The 13,629-nt window shown below is 43.7% G+C and overlaps 1 protein-coding gene across 4 annotated transcripts in view; it reads right to left on the minus strand.

Moving 5' to 3' along the window:
• The window catches only part of LOC131700482 (seizure protein 6 homolog), a 129,520-nt gene continuing 115,891 nt past the window's right edge, over positions 1 to 13,629 (minus strand). Inside the window, exons 10-17 of one of the 4 annotated variants that reach the window (XR_009308375.1) lie at positions 11,912 to 12,108; positions 10,585 to 10,779; positions 8,503 to 8,694; positions 7,653 to 7,847; positions 6,955 to 6,993; positions 6,220 to 6,334; positions 5,703 to 5,925; positions 1 to 3,647 (exon numbers count right to left, since the gene is read on the minus strand). Coding sequence is in view for 2 of the 4 variants with exons in the window: in XM_058997863.1 (XP_058853846.1) it covers positions 5,763 to 5,925; positions 6,220 to 6,334; positions 6,955 to 6,993; positions 7,653 to 7,847; positions 8,503 to 8,694; positions 10,585 to 10,779; positions 11,912 to 12,108 (1,096 nt within the window). In the remaining 2 variants the exon portion in view is untranslated. Of the gene's footprint in view, positions 3,648 to 4,382; positions 5,926 to 6,219; positions 6,335 to 6,954; positions 6,994 to 7,652; positions 7,848 to 8,502; positions 8,695 to 10,584; positions 10,780 to 11,911; positions 12,109 to 13,629 lie in introns of those variants that run through there. The other 3 variants (XR_009308374.1, XM_058997864.1, XM_058997863.1) reach the window with 3 other exon arrangements.

Below are 13,629 nucleotides of genomic sequence, written 5' to 3' on the forward strand. Positions count from 1 at the left end.
AAGTTTTTCGAAGAACCAAAACTTTTTATTTAAGATATGCATGGATTATTATTACATTGAACAATGAATCAAAACCTAGAAGACAGAATTATCACAACTGGGTGGTTGCTACATATGGTTTGTGTGATCTGGGCAAAAAAAAAAAAGATAACAGTGTGAAGCAGAGTATCCACATGGTGTCAAATATTATAGTTTGTAACAACTTTGCCGTATTTAACAAGCAGTGAATCTCTACCTTGAATTTCTGAATATACTTGAACCCTTTCAGTCCTGAATTATTTTTGTCGAGATGGAGAATACATTCCTTTATTGAGTATACATGAGAGGAACACGTTTTGTTTTGTTTTTTTGTTTTTTTTTATATATTTCACACGACCTCAGACTGGAACCGCGGAGTCCCGTAAGGTTCCACCGTGATTTCCAACGGCATGAGTTAACATACCCGGACCTTGAGGTCCCGCTAACACTCAAGAGGTTTCAAATAAACTAAGACATTTTTAATGTTGTCCAAAAAGTAAACGTGTTATCAGAACATTCTTAAAAAATATATTTTACAATACCTTTTGAAAACATATATTCTGCTTTTAGTTTTGAAGCTACAAATAAAGAAACTGAATATTGAAATATACATCACATTTTACAATAGCATTTATTCAGAACAGAACAACGCTGGCCTTTGAAATGTTCCTGGTATTGTCTACATACAATTTGCCTGTGAACAGACGGACGACAACGGAATATTGTGATCATGCTGCATATACAGTAGGGGTCTATATTTTCTACCCCAACCTTTTAAATAAATAAAACAAAAATCCCCCAAACCTTTAATTACGCTCAGAATACCTCACATACCTGCCAGTTTTTATTTATTCATTAACCAAAATCCAATGCATTGCCCCACGGGTGGTGACACCTGTCCATTACATTCAAAGTAATCACGATCAAAAACCGAAAGTTCAGACTGCTGATTAATATTCCCCTTTGCTTATTGAACTGTGAACACAAGCATGATGTGAAAACACAACACAGACGGAATCGTACACAAAGAGACTGCAGTGACAGGCAATATCTTACACGAGATCTGAAATTACAGAGACATGAATACTGGAGAGATACTCGAAACCTTTTAACGCTTGGTTTGACCAGTTACACATAAATTAGATTTGTGTTACCTGCCATAGCATGACTCCCAATAACCTGTCAGGTGCGTATGTGCATCTTGCATGACCCGCACTAATAATAATAATAATAATAATAATAATAATAATAATAATAATAATAATAATTGCACAGACTTAGTTGCCTTAAAGGCTGGGTCCTTAAATTGTTAACAAACGTCTTTTTAATATATATATATATATATATATATATATATATATATATATATATATATATATATATATATATGTTTCATACTCATAATAACTTTTACTGGTTGTAAGATTCTCTTGATTTTAAAAGTTTGGCTTGTTAACACTGCCCTTGATTCTGAGTCTTCCCAAGCCCTCCTCTCTACAGGAGTCACTCCTTTCATGCCTCTAACTGGTCTAACTTGCCTGTGCTGAAGCGTTTATCCTGATTGCTTCCTATTCACTCTCTCTCTCTCCCTGTGTTGCCAGCAGCCCTCTCACTCAGCCCCCTCCTTCTTTCAATTTGAATACAGCTCTGTGTTCCTGGAGATTCTCTTCATCACACTGACTAGCGCTGCCTCCAAACCCTGCTAATCCTGTTGCATTGTCCACTGAATCAGCTGTGCTGGGACAATCACACTCATCAGTGGAACACACTCTGAGCTGTGTCTCAGGCCTGACAGAATCCAGCATTGCAACCTGAGAGGACTAATCACCCTCTCCTGAGCACACGTCTAATCACCCTCTCCTGAGCACACGTCTAATCACCCTCTCCTTAACACACGTCTAATCACCCTCTCCTGAGCACACGTCTAATCACCCTCTCCTTAACACACGTCTAATCACCCTCTCCTTAACACACGTCTAATCACCCTCTCCTGAGCACTCATCTCTTACTGTGTTGCTGATGATGAGGAGGCTATCATTGCAACTCAATGTGAAATGCTTTCTGGAATGCGTATTTCCATTCTGCTTTATTTTCATTTGGATGCTTTGCAGGTTTTTGCATTCCTCCTTTTGGCTGGATCTTTTGTTTCTGATTGGAAACGATGTCATCCATGCTGTGCTAAGCTGTGCCTTATGCCTAATTAGGACAGGACAGTACATACATTACAGCTTTCCAATCAAACAACAGAGTTCAAGTGTGCAGCGGATACACGTGTAAAATCATACTGCACTTGGCATTTGGTTAAGAGGCTAGTGAACGCAAACAGGACCGCATAACTTCAGTTCAGCGTGGTGACATCGTAGAGGTATCTTCTTCTCACGGTTTCATCTTTGGAAAGCACATAGAGTTTGAAATAACTTGACAGCCGTACGCCATGCAGGTACCCCTTTGAAAAGAGCTTATCCCAGTGAGCACAACTTTAAACCATATAAACACTGGATAACACAGAGTTACACATTGTACTAATCATGACTATTCCACGTGTGGGGTCTGTAGCTATTAACTCTAAAATACAGAATATTCATTTATTTACAGGGACAGTAGAAGTAACAGATGGGTAGAAAAGCAAGTTTGGACCTTTCGACTCTTTCTAGCTGGCAGTCTTTCATTTTGAGGTGTACTCTTGAGAAATGCTTTCCTGCGCTGTTGGCTCCTAAAGTGAATGATCAAACAGCCAGTTTTGCTAAGCTTTTGCTCTGAAACCTATGACATCAAAACCTGTCAATGCTTCAAATCTAGCAATAGCCTCAGAAATGCTGTTCGTGCATGGATGCAATACATTTTAAAGCAATTTCATTTGTATTCTTTTTATTTTTAAATAGTGCGGAAGACTTCAATCTGACCCAAAATATATTAACAAAACCAAGCTGTGTGATGTCATTCCAGATGGGTCAGCTGCCACGCACATGGAACCTGGAATCTGCTGTGCTTTCAGTGTTCAGTGATCCCCTGTACTAACCTGGCACTCTGCAGTCATTGTGGGGCAGGATTAATTACACAGGACACTTCAGCAGCGATGTGGGTGAAGATATGAACAGCATTGTTTGACCACAAGGCAGAATGGGATGTGTTCGCATTTTTCTTTTCTAATTTAATTTGTGGGAACGTCCCAAACAGGGTAACACGCTCAGTCAATTCAATAGCATGCATTCACTTGTGATTTAGTCAAGTTGTTGCATTGGATTGGTTATCCCATGCTGCCTTGTGGTGGCATCGTCTATCATTCTTTAATTAGGTAAGAATTGTATTATTGTATCACAGGATCTCACTCAAAAGCACACACAGGATTCTGTGTCTATACACCACCATTGAAACTCCCTCTACCAAAGCAGAACATTTCACTGGCACCCCTCCCTGGAAATGCTTGTGGAAGTCCTAGTCTGATGCTGAAGAGTCCAGTATGTACAGGAGAGGGGAGGGGCTGTGGAGCAGGAGGAGGGGAGCAGAGGAGTCAGGTGACAGCAGAGCACTTGAAAGGTGCTGAGAAGTTTCCACAAGGCAAAAAGGCTTTTTATTCTTCTTTTTTTTTCTTCTCGTCTCTAAATGGAAACTTCGTATTCTCTTGTGTCCTAAAAAAAAAAAAAAAAAAAATGAACGAACAAACTCATCTACAGAACTTGTCGAGGAAAAAGGTTTTTGTGTACATGTTTGTATTTTTTGTTTGGCAGTCAGGAGACTGTTTGGATGAAAGCTTGTTTTTTTTTTTTAACAAGTTAAATGTGGTCGTTCATGTATAATTATTTCTCTGAAGTTTAAAAGACAAGTTGAAAGCTTCTTATTACCCTGCGGATAAAGGCGAGTGCCACACAAAAACATTCACGCAAGCATCTGCATATGATTGGACTGCATGCAACTGATCTGTGGCAGTGTTGCTGCTCTCAGTCTGTGTTCAGTAATTCCCATTGCACACAGAAACCTGAGCGTGTGGCAGGCTGGGAGACGCAGGCTTGGCATTGAGTAAGCATTTCCATATTCTCAGATGATGACCTGAAATCATCACATCACCAACTGAATCTGATCAGTGCAGATTTGCATTCTACTGTATAAAGAACTGACTGAATGTCACAATAGTACAGACATCACAGAGCATTATACGCGCAGGCTTCTGTTGTTCATTATAATACAGTTTATGCTTTAACCTCTGAACTCCATTCACTCACCTGGGTTCTACTTGTGGAAAGTTCTAATTCCATTGACATTGTAACCAGAGAGCTAGGTGATCTTGAAAGCCTTTCGATTACAACGAAGCAAAGAGTAACGATGAAGGCGAAATAAAAAGTGAACCAACAACGAGGAGCAGCATGTACTAAATGAACATTCTTTAATACAGCCATTCACTTGACAACACAGAAGTCTAACAAAACACAAAAGTTGCACAAATGAAAAACAAATCATGAAGGACTGAATGCAAAGACCCTGGCAGTACAGTGCAGCGCGACAGTGCCATGCATTCAAGCAGGTGCTTGTGTCCGTTTGGATACTAATACTATTACAGATAGCTGTCTGTTAACAGACCTGGAATTTCAGGCTGATACAGTTAGACTTTTGTACCGGTAAATACCTTGTCTTGCAATGAAATGAAATGTATAGCACCACTCTAGGCATGCTAGGGTTATATAAATGATTTACAACACTATAACTATGGCTACAGTGGAGCATCATCATCTATTTGTATATAATTCAGTCCTCCATAAGGTTTGAGTGGTGATAAATCCAGTAGGAAGTGATAAGTGCTTTGCAATCAGAGCTGAGCGCTCTGGATTCATGACCATGATACGCTGCAGCCAGTTATCTCACCTCATTATTCTTCATTTGCCCAGCAGCAAGGTAAATAAACAAACACATCAATTAAAACAGAAATGATCAAACTCTCATTGGAATGAAACGTCTCAGTAGACGTGGCCCCCGAGGTTATGGAATGCAAACATTATCACAAGAAATGAAACATTTAATATGCTGTTTGTTTTTTGACACATGAAATGTACCTTCACATTCCCAATAGCTAATGGCTATAGGAATATGGCGATGCATGTGGTGTCTGATTGCTTCATTTTCTCATAGCTGCGGTCTGAGAGTCCCAGATGACTCGACTCACAGCTGCAACACTGGAAAATGACACCTACTGCAAAGCAAGGGATTTTACTGGAGTGTAAGCAACCCCAGCACAGAACCTGCGTGTCTATTGAAGACATGACACTCACACGGAGCGAAAGCTGGACAGTGGAAAAGAATGCTGGTTATATCCAATGCATCTGAGCTGCAGCTCAATACTGCACAGCCCTCCATGGAGTAAAGGGCTATGAATGGATCACTATATGGGATTCATTAACATGCACATACAATGGGCTGCTTCTTCTATTGCAAAAAATTCAACATTTCTCTTGGGGTTCATTAGCAGTACATCAAAACTAGAACCCAGTTGACTGTTCAAATTCCATATTTAAATGAATTGCTAGGCTGCAGATCTGACTTGACTTATCTGTAATATTGCACAGTCATCTAGGCACCATCAAGCCTACAGATTAAATATGATACACCAAGACAGACAGCCCCAGGCATTGTACATTGAAATGCAGAGCTGAGGGGAGCAGACAGCCAGGTGCAGGTGCGTATGAAGGACTCACTGTCTTGTTCAGTGGTGGAGGGAGGTGATGGATGATGATGATGATGCGGGGAGGGGGCAGTCAGGTGAGCACGATAGTGTTCTGTGAATCCACATCCCTCATCTGCATGGATTCGGTACTCACTCCAGTCTCATAGATGGGATTGTCGAACGCAGACTCCCCTGTGATGTGGTTGTACGGGTGGGAGTTTGGCAGCGGCAGCCGGAGAGACTTCCTTTGCACCCTTTGGGGGGGAGGAGCAAAGACACAAAAATGATTACGTCTCTTCAAGCTACAATGCACTGTATCGATGTAGGTACAGTCGTACTGTATTCCCAGTCTTGGGTACCACACAGTACTTCTGTGCAACAAGGAACTATGTCCTCCACGATCATGTATAATCCACACACACTACCACATCCAAACCCATTCACAGAAACCGAAATAACCACAGCAAGCCACCAGGCAGCAGTAGTGCTAAATTATACAATATTTCAGGTTTTTGTTTTTGAAAACACAGTGGTAGAGCGGGACTCACTTTGAGAAGTAGAGGTATATTCCCACAACGACGAAAGCTACGATGATAAGGGGGATGAAGATCGTCATGGCGATACTGGTCCCCTCCATGGGGCTGTCTGAAGACTCCTTGGCAACTGGAGACAATTACAAATATAAATGCATGCATTCACACATATAGACACATTTCTATAAATGCATGCATTCACACATATAGACACATTTCTATAAATGCATGCATTCACACATATAGACACATTTCTATAAATGCATGCATTCACACATATAGACACATTTCTATAAATGCATGCATTCACACATATAAACACATTTCTATAAATGCATGCATTCACACATATAAACACATTTCTATAAATGCATGCATTCACACATATAGACACATTTCTATAAATGCATGCATTCACACATATAGACACATTTCTATAAATGCATGCATTCACACATATAGACACATTTCTATAAATGCATGCATTCACACATATAGACACATTTCTATAAATGCATGCATTCACACATATAAACACATTTCTATAAATGCATGCATTCACACATATAGACACATTTCTATAAATGCATGCATTCACACATACATAGACACATTTCTCTTTTTAATAATAATTATAGCAATACACTAGGCTGAGTTCAATAATTAGTATTCAGCAGAATCTGCTAATTGCCAATTAGGTGTTGAATATCACAAGTAGAAGAGGTTTCAATGAAGGTCTCTGCTACTTACCATCTAATCTGCGCTCATTCAAATACTCCGAGTTGGAAGCTAGAAAACAGAGAGTCATTGAGCACACAAACATGATGAGATCGGAAAATGAAACTGTGCTGGAAGACAGCACTCATAAAGCATGAGTATGCTGCTAAATGCATAGGACTAAAACAATTCAATTAGAGAGAAGACTGAGAACCAGAAATACAGTCACAGAGATGCTGCACTTCACTGGAAAGATTAGACATAACAACAAGATACATTCAATCCCTCTGTGTTTCCTTCCAACAAATTGGGGTTCAATTAGGAGCACCCCCACATTACAATGATTAGCGGCATAAACAGATGAAGCAATTCGAAAATGCTTTCTGTACTCAGCACAGTGCCTGGAGATTATAATGTTTTAGGCACAACAAACACAGAAGCGCGGCTTTTAAAAGTGTCTGTCACTAACATTGCATTGGGGTAAAGCAATCTGCTGTTGTAAGAGCATGCGATTGATTAGCTCTGCTGCTTTAGTTTTGCTGGCTGTGCACTAGATGGCGCTGGTGCTTTCTAATAAAGCACGCTGGCTGATCAAGCCTGCGTTACATGTGTCTGTAACTAAAACCAAAGAGCAGCTCCTGATCTCTTTGTCAAAGCGCTCAAACTTCAAACACTGTGCAATAGCAAAGGAACATCTTTTAATGCAGGGTCTTGTGTCCTGCTGTACACACCTTTGCAAGCAGGGGGCGGGCTGCTCCACTGAGATGGATGTCCAGGGATGCACCTGATGGTGGCCTCCCCGACGAGCTGGTAGCCATTGTAGCAGGAGAACCTCAGTGTCTCCCCCGTCTGGTAGAAGCGCTTCTCTGCAGTTTGGATGCTGAACGAGGGGGCGCCTGGGTTCCGGCAGGGCTCGTACGTCTCAGCTGGAAAAAAAAAACGAAACAGCAGACAAAGCAGGAGGTCAATGAGCAGAAATACTGCAGCATGACAAACACAGTCCTGCATTCAAAACCACCTGTGTAGATCTGATACGAATGCAATACATTTTATCAGCCTAGCTCTGGCTTTAAAGAGTCCCCCGCCACACCTTTAGGGACTGCTCTACAGCAATGCAGGGGTGGAAATAAGACTCCTGTTGCATAGCAGCTTCACCAATTCCAGGTCTGACTGCGAGCCACAGTGTGTAAGTAACAAGCTCAGGCATGTCTTCTTAAATTCATAGTAAAACCAGGAATGGATCAAAGTGCTGTGCAATGGGAGTCTTATTTCCAGGCCTGCAATGTCAGAACTAGATCGATGCGGAACCATATCGGGCCAGCAGGTGGTGCTGTTGCTTCAGTAACAGTGCAGGAGGAACATGCAATGCACTGCTAATGCATTAGCCTGCAATCTTTCACCCTCCTGGGCCGAGGCTGTTAAGATAAGGGCCTGGTTGGCAACGGGACAAATCAAAACTCAAATCAGTAGGCTTACTATGAACCCCCCCCCCCTTGTGAACTCTTGCAGTAGAGTGACACTGCAGTTCTCTGTGGCTAGCGCTCTATGGCTGGCCTGGCCCTGCCGCTCAGTGTTACTCACGCATGCACTTGGGCAGCCTCTCGCTCCACTTGGGGCCGCTGGAGTCGTGGGGGTAGCAGGTGAGGAGGCTGTTCCCTGACAGCTGGTAGCCCTTGTTGCAGATGTACTGCACGGTGGAGCCCACGCTGAACTTGTTCATGGACAGCACTCTCCGGCTGTGGTCCACATCGCCAGGGTCCGAGCAGGTTGTCACTGCACCCACAGATATGACAAGCACATGAAAACAAACATCTTCTACTAGCTCTGCCCGCCTCTCCCAGAAATCCTGTGTGGGCTTTACTGGCATACCCAGGTAAAAGCACAGTGAAGTGCAGCAAAGCACAGGAAAGCAGAGCACAAGCATGAGGATGCACAACAAGGTCAGCTATGGTAAAGCACAGTGAATGCATTGCACAGGCACAGGAAAGTGTAAAAGCACTATGCCATCTTACCATGGTGAACTTTTACAAGAGCCTTCAAGCTGATTTGAAAGGTTTTGTTGTTACCATAGCACTATACGAGTGAAGCGAGCAGAGGGTTAAATCTGCACTCAGGTCATTAAATGTTTATCTCCTATAAATGATCATCTGATTTTATTAGTCATTCTAGCTAGTAGACGTCCGTGCTTGTTTTTATTTATTTATTTACTTATCTTCTGATGGAGTGTGAACCGCATTAAGACATTGCTTTGAAAAGTACAGTAATTAGCCATACCCAAATGACTAAAGTTTCTTCCATTAAGGTTTGGATTATTGTAATGCCGCGTGACCACTGTTTTGAAATCAATTACTTTGCCACGGTTATAAAACACATGAGGCTTTCATGAAACAATGAAGACTGCATGCTCCTGTGCTTTGCAGTGGCCTTGTTTAATCCTGTCACTGTAATCTGTGGGCATTGGATCTGATCCAGAAGATCCCAGGGATTAGGGAGAAGAACAACAACAGCGTCCTGTCCTGGAGTGGAGGTCACCTGGCTAGAGAGTCAGGTAAGGCCAGGGTCAATACCCAGCAAGGAGCTGGAAAGGACTGGAGTGCAATAGAGTAGAGGGTGTATTCACTTTATCCTGCAACTCTAGGTACGTGATTATAGAACAGGCTTTGAAACAAAGGAACAGGGAGCCCCGATGGCTCAGAGACGGCCCTGAAGACCATCCTGAAGAGCTGTGTTTTACCTTCTCCTCTGAAGCAGCAGGACTCCCGCTCCTCTGTACAATGGGACCCTTGTGACCTGCGTGAGGCGGGATACTCCAGAGCTAGCGAGCACGGCGCTGAATAATAAAGAGACTAGAGCAGTAACGAGTCTTCTCTTCAGCACGCACAGCTGCAATCCAAACCCATTTCCGTACACCGCTGGATATGCCCAGCACATTAACAATGTTGATGTAAGAAATGCTAACACTGAGCACGAGTCGTTCGGCAGCCGAGGCGAGAGCTGCGCTTTGCCTTTGTGCGCCCGTGACTGCGGCCCGTAATGAATGGAAAGAGCCAGCAGTGCCACAGTCCTGTGATTACATCCCAGCGGGAGGAATTAATGGGAAATGTAAAGGTACAAAGAACAGCAGAGATTTCTAATTACCAGGGTAACACTTTAAAACAACAGACAGTATTGCACAGGATTTCACAGAATAACATGATCGTTCGATCTCTGTGTGATATTTCTAGGCACAAATTCAAAAGGAATTATAATAGGACTATAATTGGAATACAAGCTATTAGCCATCACTGGCAAGTTTTTTATTGGGCTTATTTAGATATCACACGATGCAGACAAGCAGCAGGACTACAAAATAAAATGAGACTACTTTAGCAGGGGCTAACAGTGTGCTAAGAAGGGGGCTAAATTACCTCATTGCAATACTTTTCTTATGCACATACTGTAGTATGCCATGAATAGTAAAAAAGTAGGGCAACTTGTCTATAGGTTAGTAAACCAAATCATAGACAAACTGCCGCCTCCATAGTAAATGCAACTTGCCCATGGAAATGTTGTGCCCATGTATTTTTTCCCCAGCTGCTATTTTGTGTTGTTTGAAAGCTAGATTAAGGTTGTGGCCCCAGCCTTGCTCCTCTGCAGCCCCGGGGAGGGAGGTGCCCCACTCACCCTTCTCACAGCTGGGCAGATCCCCGCTCCAGGTCAGGTCCCACTGGCACATGAGGATCTCGGTGCCCACCACGTCGAAGCCTGGGTAGCACTGGTAGGTCACCACCGTGCCGTGGATGAGCTCCGGGTGCGACGTGGTCTTCCAGCCGTTGGCGATCTCGGGGAGCTCTGGACACGTGTCGTTCCGCGGGACCTCTGCAGAGAGAGAGCTGGGGTGAGAGCACTGGGCAGGGGGCTGGACCTTCCCCTTCATCAGTCATGCTGAAACCCCCCTTCATTGAGGTTAAACATGCCAGTGTAATGGGTTAGCACGGTTCAAGGACGGACGCCTAACCCTTCAACTAAAGAGCCAGCTCTGCAGTCCAGAGATAAGTACGTGTCTTATGCTGATGTCGGTGTTTTTAACTCATCAGCTGCCAGGAGGAGACCTAGATCACCAGTTTAATAAGGCAGGTGCAATATAAAAATCCAGCTAATTTAAGTAAAAGGATAACAGGAAAGAGGTGTAGTTAGAGAAAGGTTGATATTAGTCGTGCCTGATCAGTACAGTGGAAATAGGGACTGCTGTCTGCTGCAGGGCTGTGTTGTTTGTGGAAGAAAACGCAGCATCTTCAGCCCTAATGGAGTTTGCATTATGAAATGCCGTCTCTTTCACAGCGTGCTGAATTCCAAACTGCATTAATAATGGGCTCTCAGCTTTCTTTTACTGTTTTCTGCATAAACGCCCCCCTTGTAACAGAAGGATGTATCTGATTTGTTGCACCTGTCCGGTTTGCCGAGTGCTACTGGAGTGATCCCTGATGTGCTTGGCAGCACGGAGCCTCTCTTTGCTGCACACGTGTGGAGACGGCTCACGGAGCTGAGCAAACACACGGAGTAATTGTGTTTGCACAGTTTATCTGCATAATCCCCGGCACCTGCATAAATCAGTCTACCTTCCTGCTCTGTGTGAGGAATATCAAACACTGCCCCGGCTGTGGAGCAGCTGCTCCTTTTACAACCCCAGCGTCTTACTGCAAATACCGTGCAGCTCAGAAACACTGCTCTGTGATTTGCCACCTCAGTGCTAGCGGATTGGAAGATTTCACCTGCAAATTGCACTCAATTAGCAAACTGTACCGGCCTTATAGAATAGTTTCCGTTCTGTCCACTTCACTGCAATACAGCCGATATCTAGCGCATGTGCAAAACCGAGTGCTTAGACACGCTTTAATGTTGCAAGATATAATTCTTGCTTGCCCTAGATACTAAACATGTGCAGAAAATGCAAGCAAGGTGTCCTTGTAATACAGATGCTAGTCCACAGATGGGGGAGGAGAGCGCTTACCAAAGAAGTGGATGACGAACCCGTTCTGGAAGCCGAACACGTTGCTGGCCGGGTCGGACTGGAACTGAATGGTGACGTCTGCCATGGAGGTGTAGAGTTTGAAGCGGCCGCGGTGGCCCGAGTACTGGCCCAGGATCATCGCTGTGAGGTCATCCCCATCGTAGAACGTCAGCACGTCATTCTTGCCCACATGCAATCTGGGGAAGGGGGGGGGGGGGGGGTATATTCACTTTCTTTCTTTTTGGCACCATGGAGACTGAGAATGGTCCTATCTAAAGCACAAGTGGTGACAATGTATGCCACAAGTCTGCCTTGATCATCATCCATCTCTCCCTCTCTCTCCATCTCGCTCTCCTTCCCTCTCTATATCCCTCCCTCTCTATATATCTCTCTATCCCTCTCTCCATCCCTCCCTCTCTCTTTTTCCATCCCCTCCCTCGGTGAGTGTAGCTGTCTCTCTGACCTTTTTCTTCCAGTGCTCGGCTCCCATCAGCGAGAGAGGCTGGGGAATGTGAATCACCCTGACAGCATGTCATAACACCGCCACTCTGTAATCAAAGCAGCTTGTGATTTCCTCTCCGGAAAATAGCAAATGCAAGACACAGAAACCACTGACACCCGAGCCTGGCAGACAGCCGTCGCTGCTGACACAATGAATTCGAGTCAGAGCCTGGGGCAGCTGCAGTAGATGAGGGTGAAGTGTTTTATATAAGGAGGGCTTGTCTGCTGTGAGACCAAAACAATGCTTTCCCACTACAAACCCCCAATGCACGCTTAATCCTAGGAGCTTTCTTGAGAAACGCTAGCAGAATTTCTGTGTTTATTTTGTTTCGTGGAACAATGCTAACAATACAATACTGCAAGTCTCAGACCTGTAAAATGGCTGCAGTACATTGATGTTGCATTACAGTACATGCAGACTGGCCCAAACTGAAACTGAACTGACATTCCCTTTTGAAATATTAACAACACAAGATGAACTCTAAATAAAGAGTAATTCGCTGTAGCGCAAACATTGACCTTTCTCCCTGAGTGTGTATGTGTGAGGGGCAGGGGCTGGGGTAGGACACTCCTACAGAGCAGACTGTATGGACACAGCAGCTCTCCAGCTCCAAAGGGTAATTGAACCTGGGATCCACAGAGGATAGGATGGGAGGGCTGGCACCCCAGTATTGTGCACTAAAGCTTCTCTCCATGTGTAAGTGAACACGAAAGAGCCTTCATGGGATGAGAAAGAAAGAAAGGAGGCACACACAGCCAGGCATTGGTATTCAGTGTTCACGACTGCATGCAGAACTTCCAATGAGAATTGACAGGTTCTATTAAGTAAAGAAAGCGACCATTCTACCTCATAATAAATCACACTCCTGGTGTTTTGTGACAAGCTTTTATTTGGGAGCTGCCCGTCTCGAGAGCGGATTGTGTTTAAATGTATCTGGCATCTATTCAGACAGGTCTTTGTAACCTCAGATTTTTTTTTTCCCTAATGATGCTTCTCTTTAGGTTTTCAAAGTTCACAAACATTATATTACATGCAGCTATGTTCCAGTAAGCAGATTACCAACCTTTACAGAGCAATGTGAAGCATGCCACAGGGAGAGCATACTAATGCAGTCCTCTCTTGCTATACCCCCCCTATATACCACCATAAATATGTATTCCTTCTGAACCCACGTCCATTCATATAAACCACTACCTCTTTGCCCATTGCACCACCA

Source organism: Acipenser ruthenus, chromosome 24, assembly GCF_902713425.1.
Source record: "Acipenser ruthenus chromosome 24, fAciRut3.2 maternal haplotype, whole genome shotgun sequence".
NCBI classification, from domain to species: domain Eukaryota; kingdom Metazoa; phylum Chordata; class Actinopteri; order Acipenseriformes; family Acipenseridae; genus Acipenser; species Acipenser ruthenus.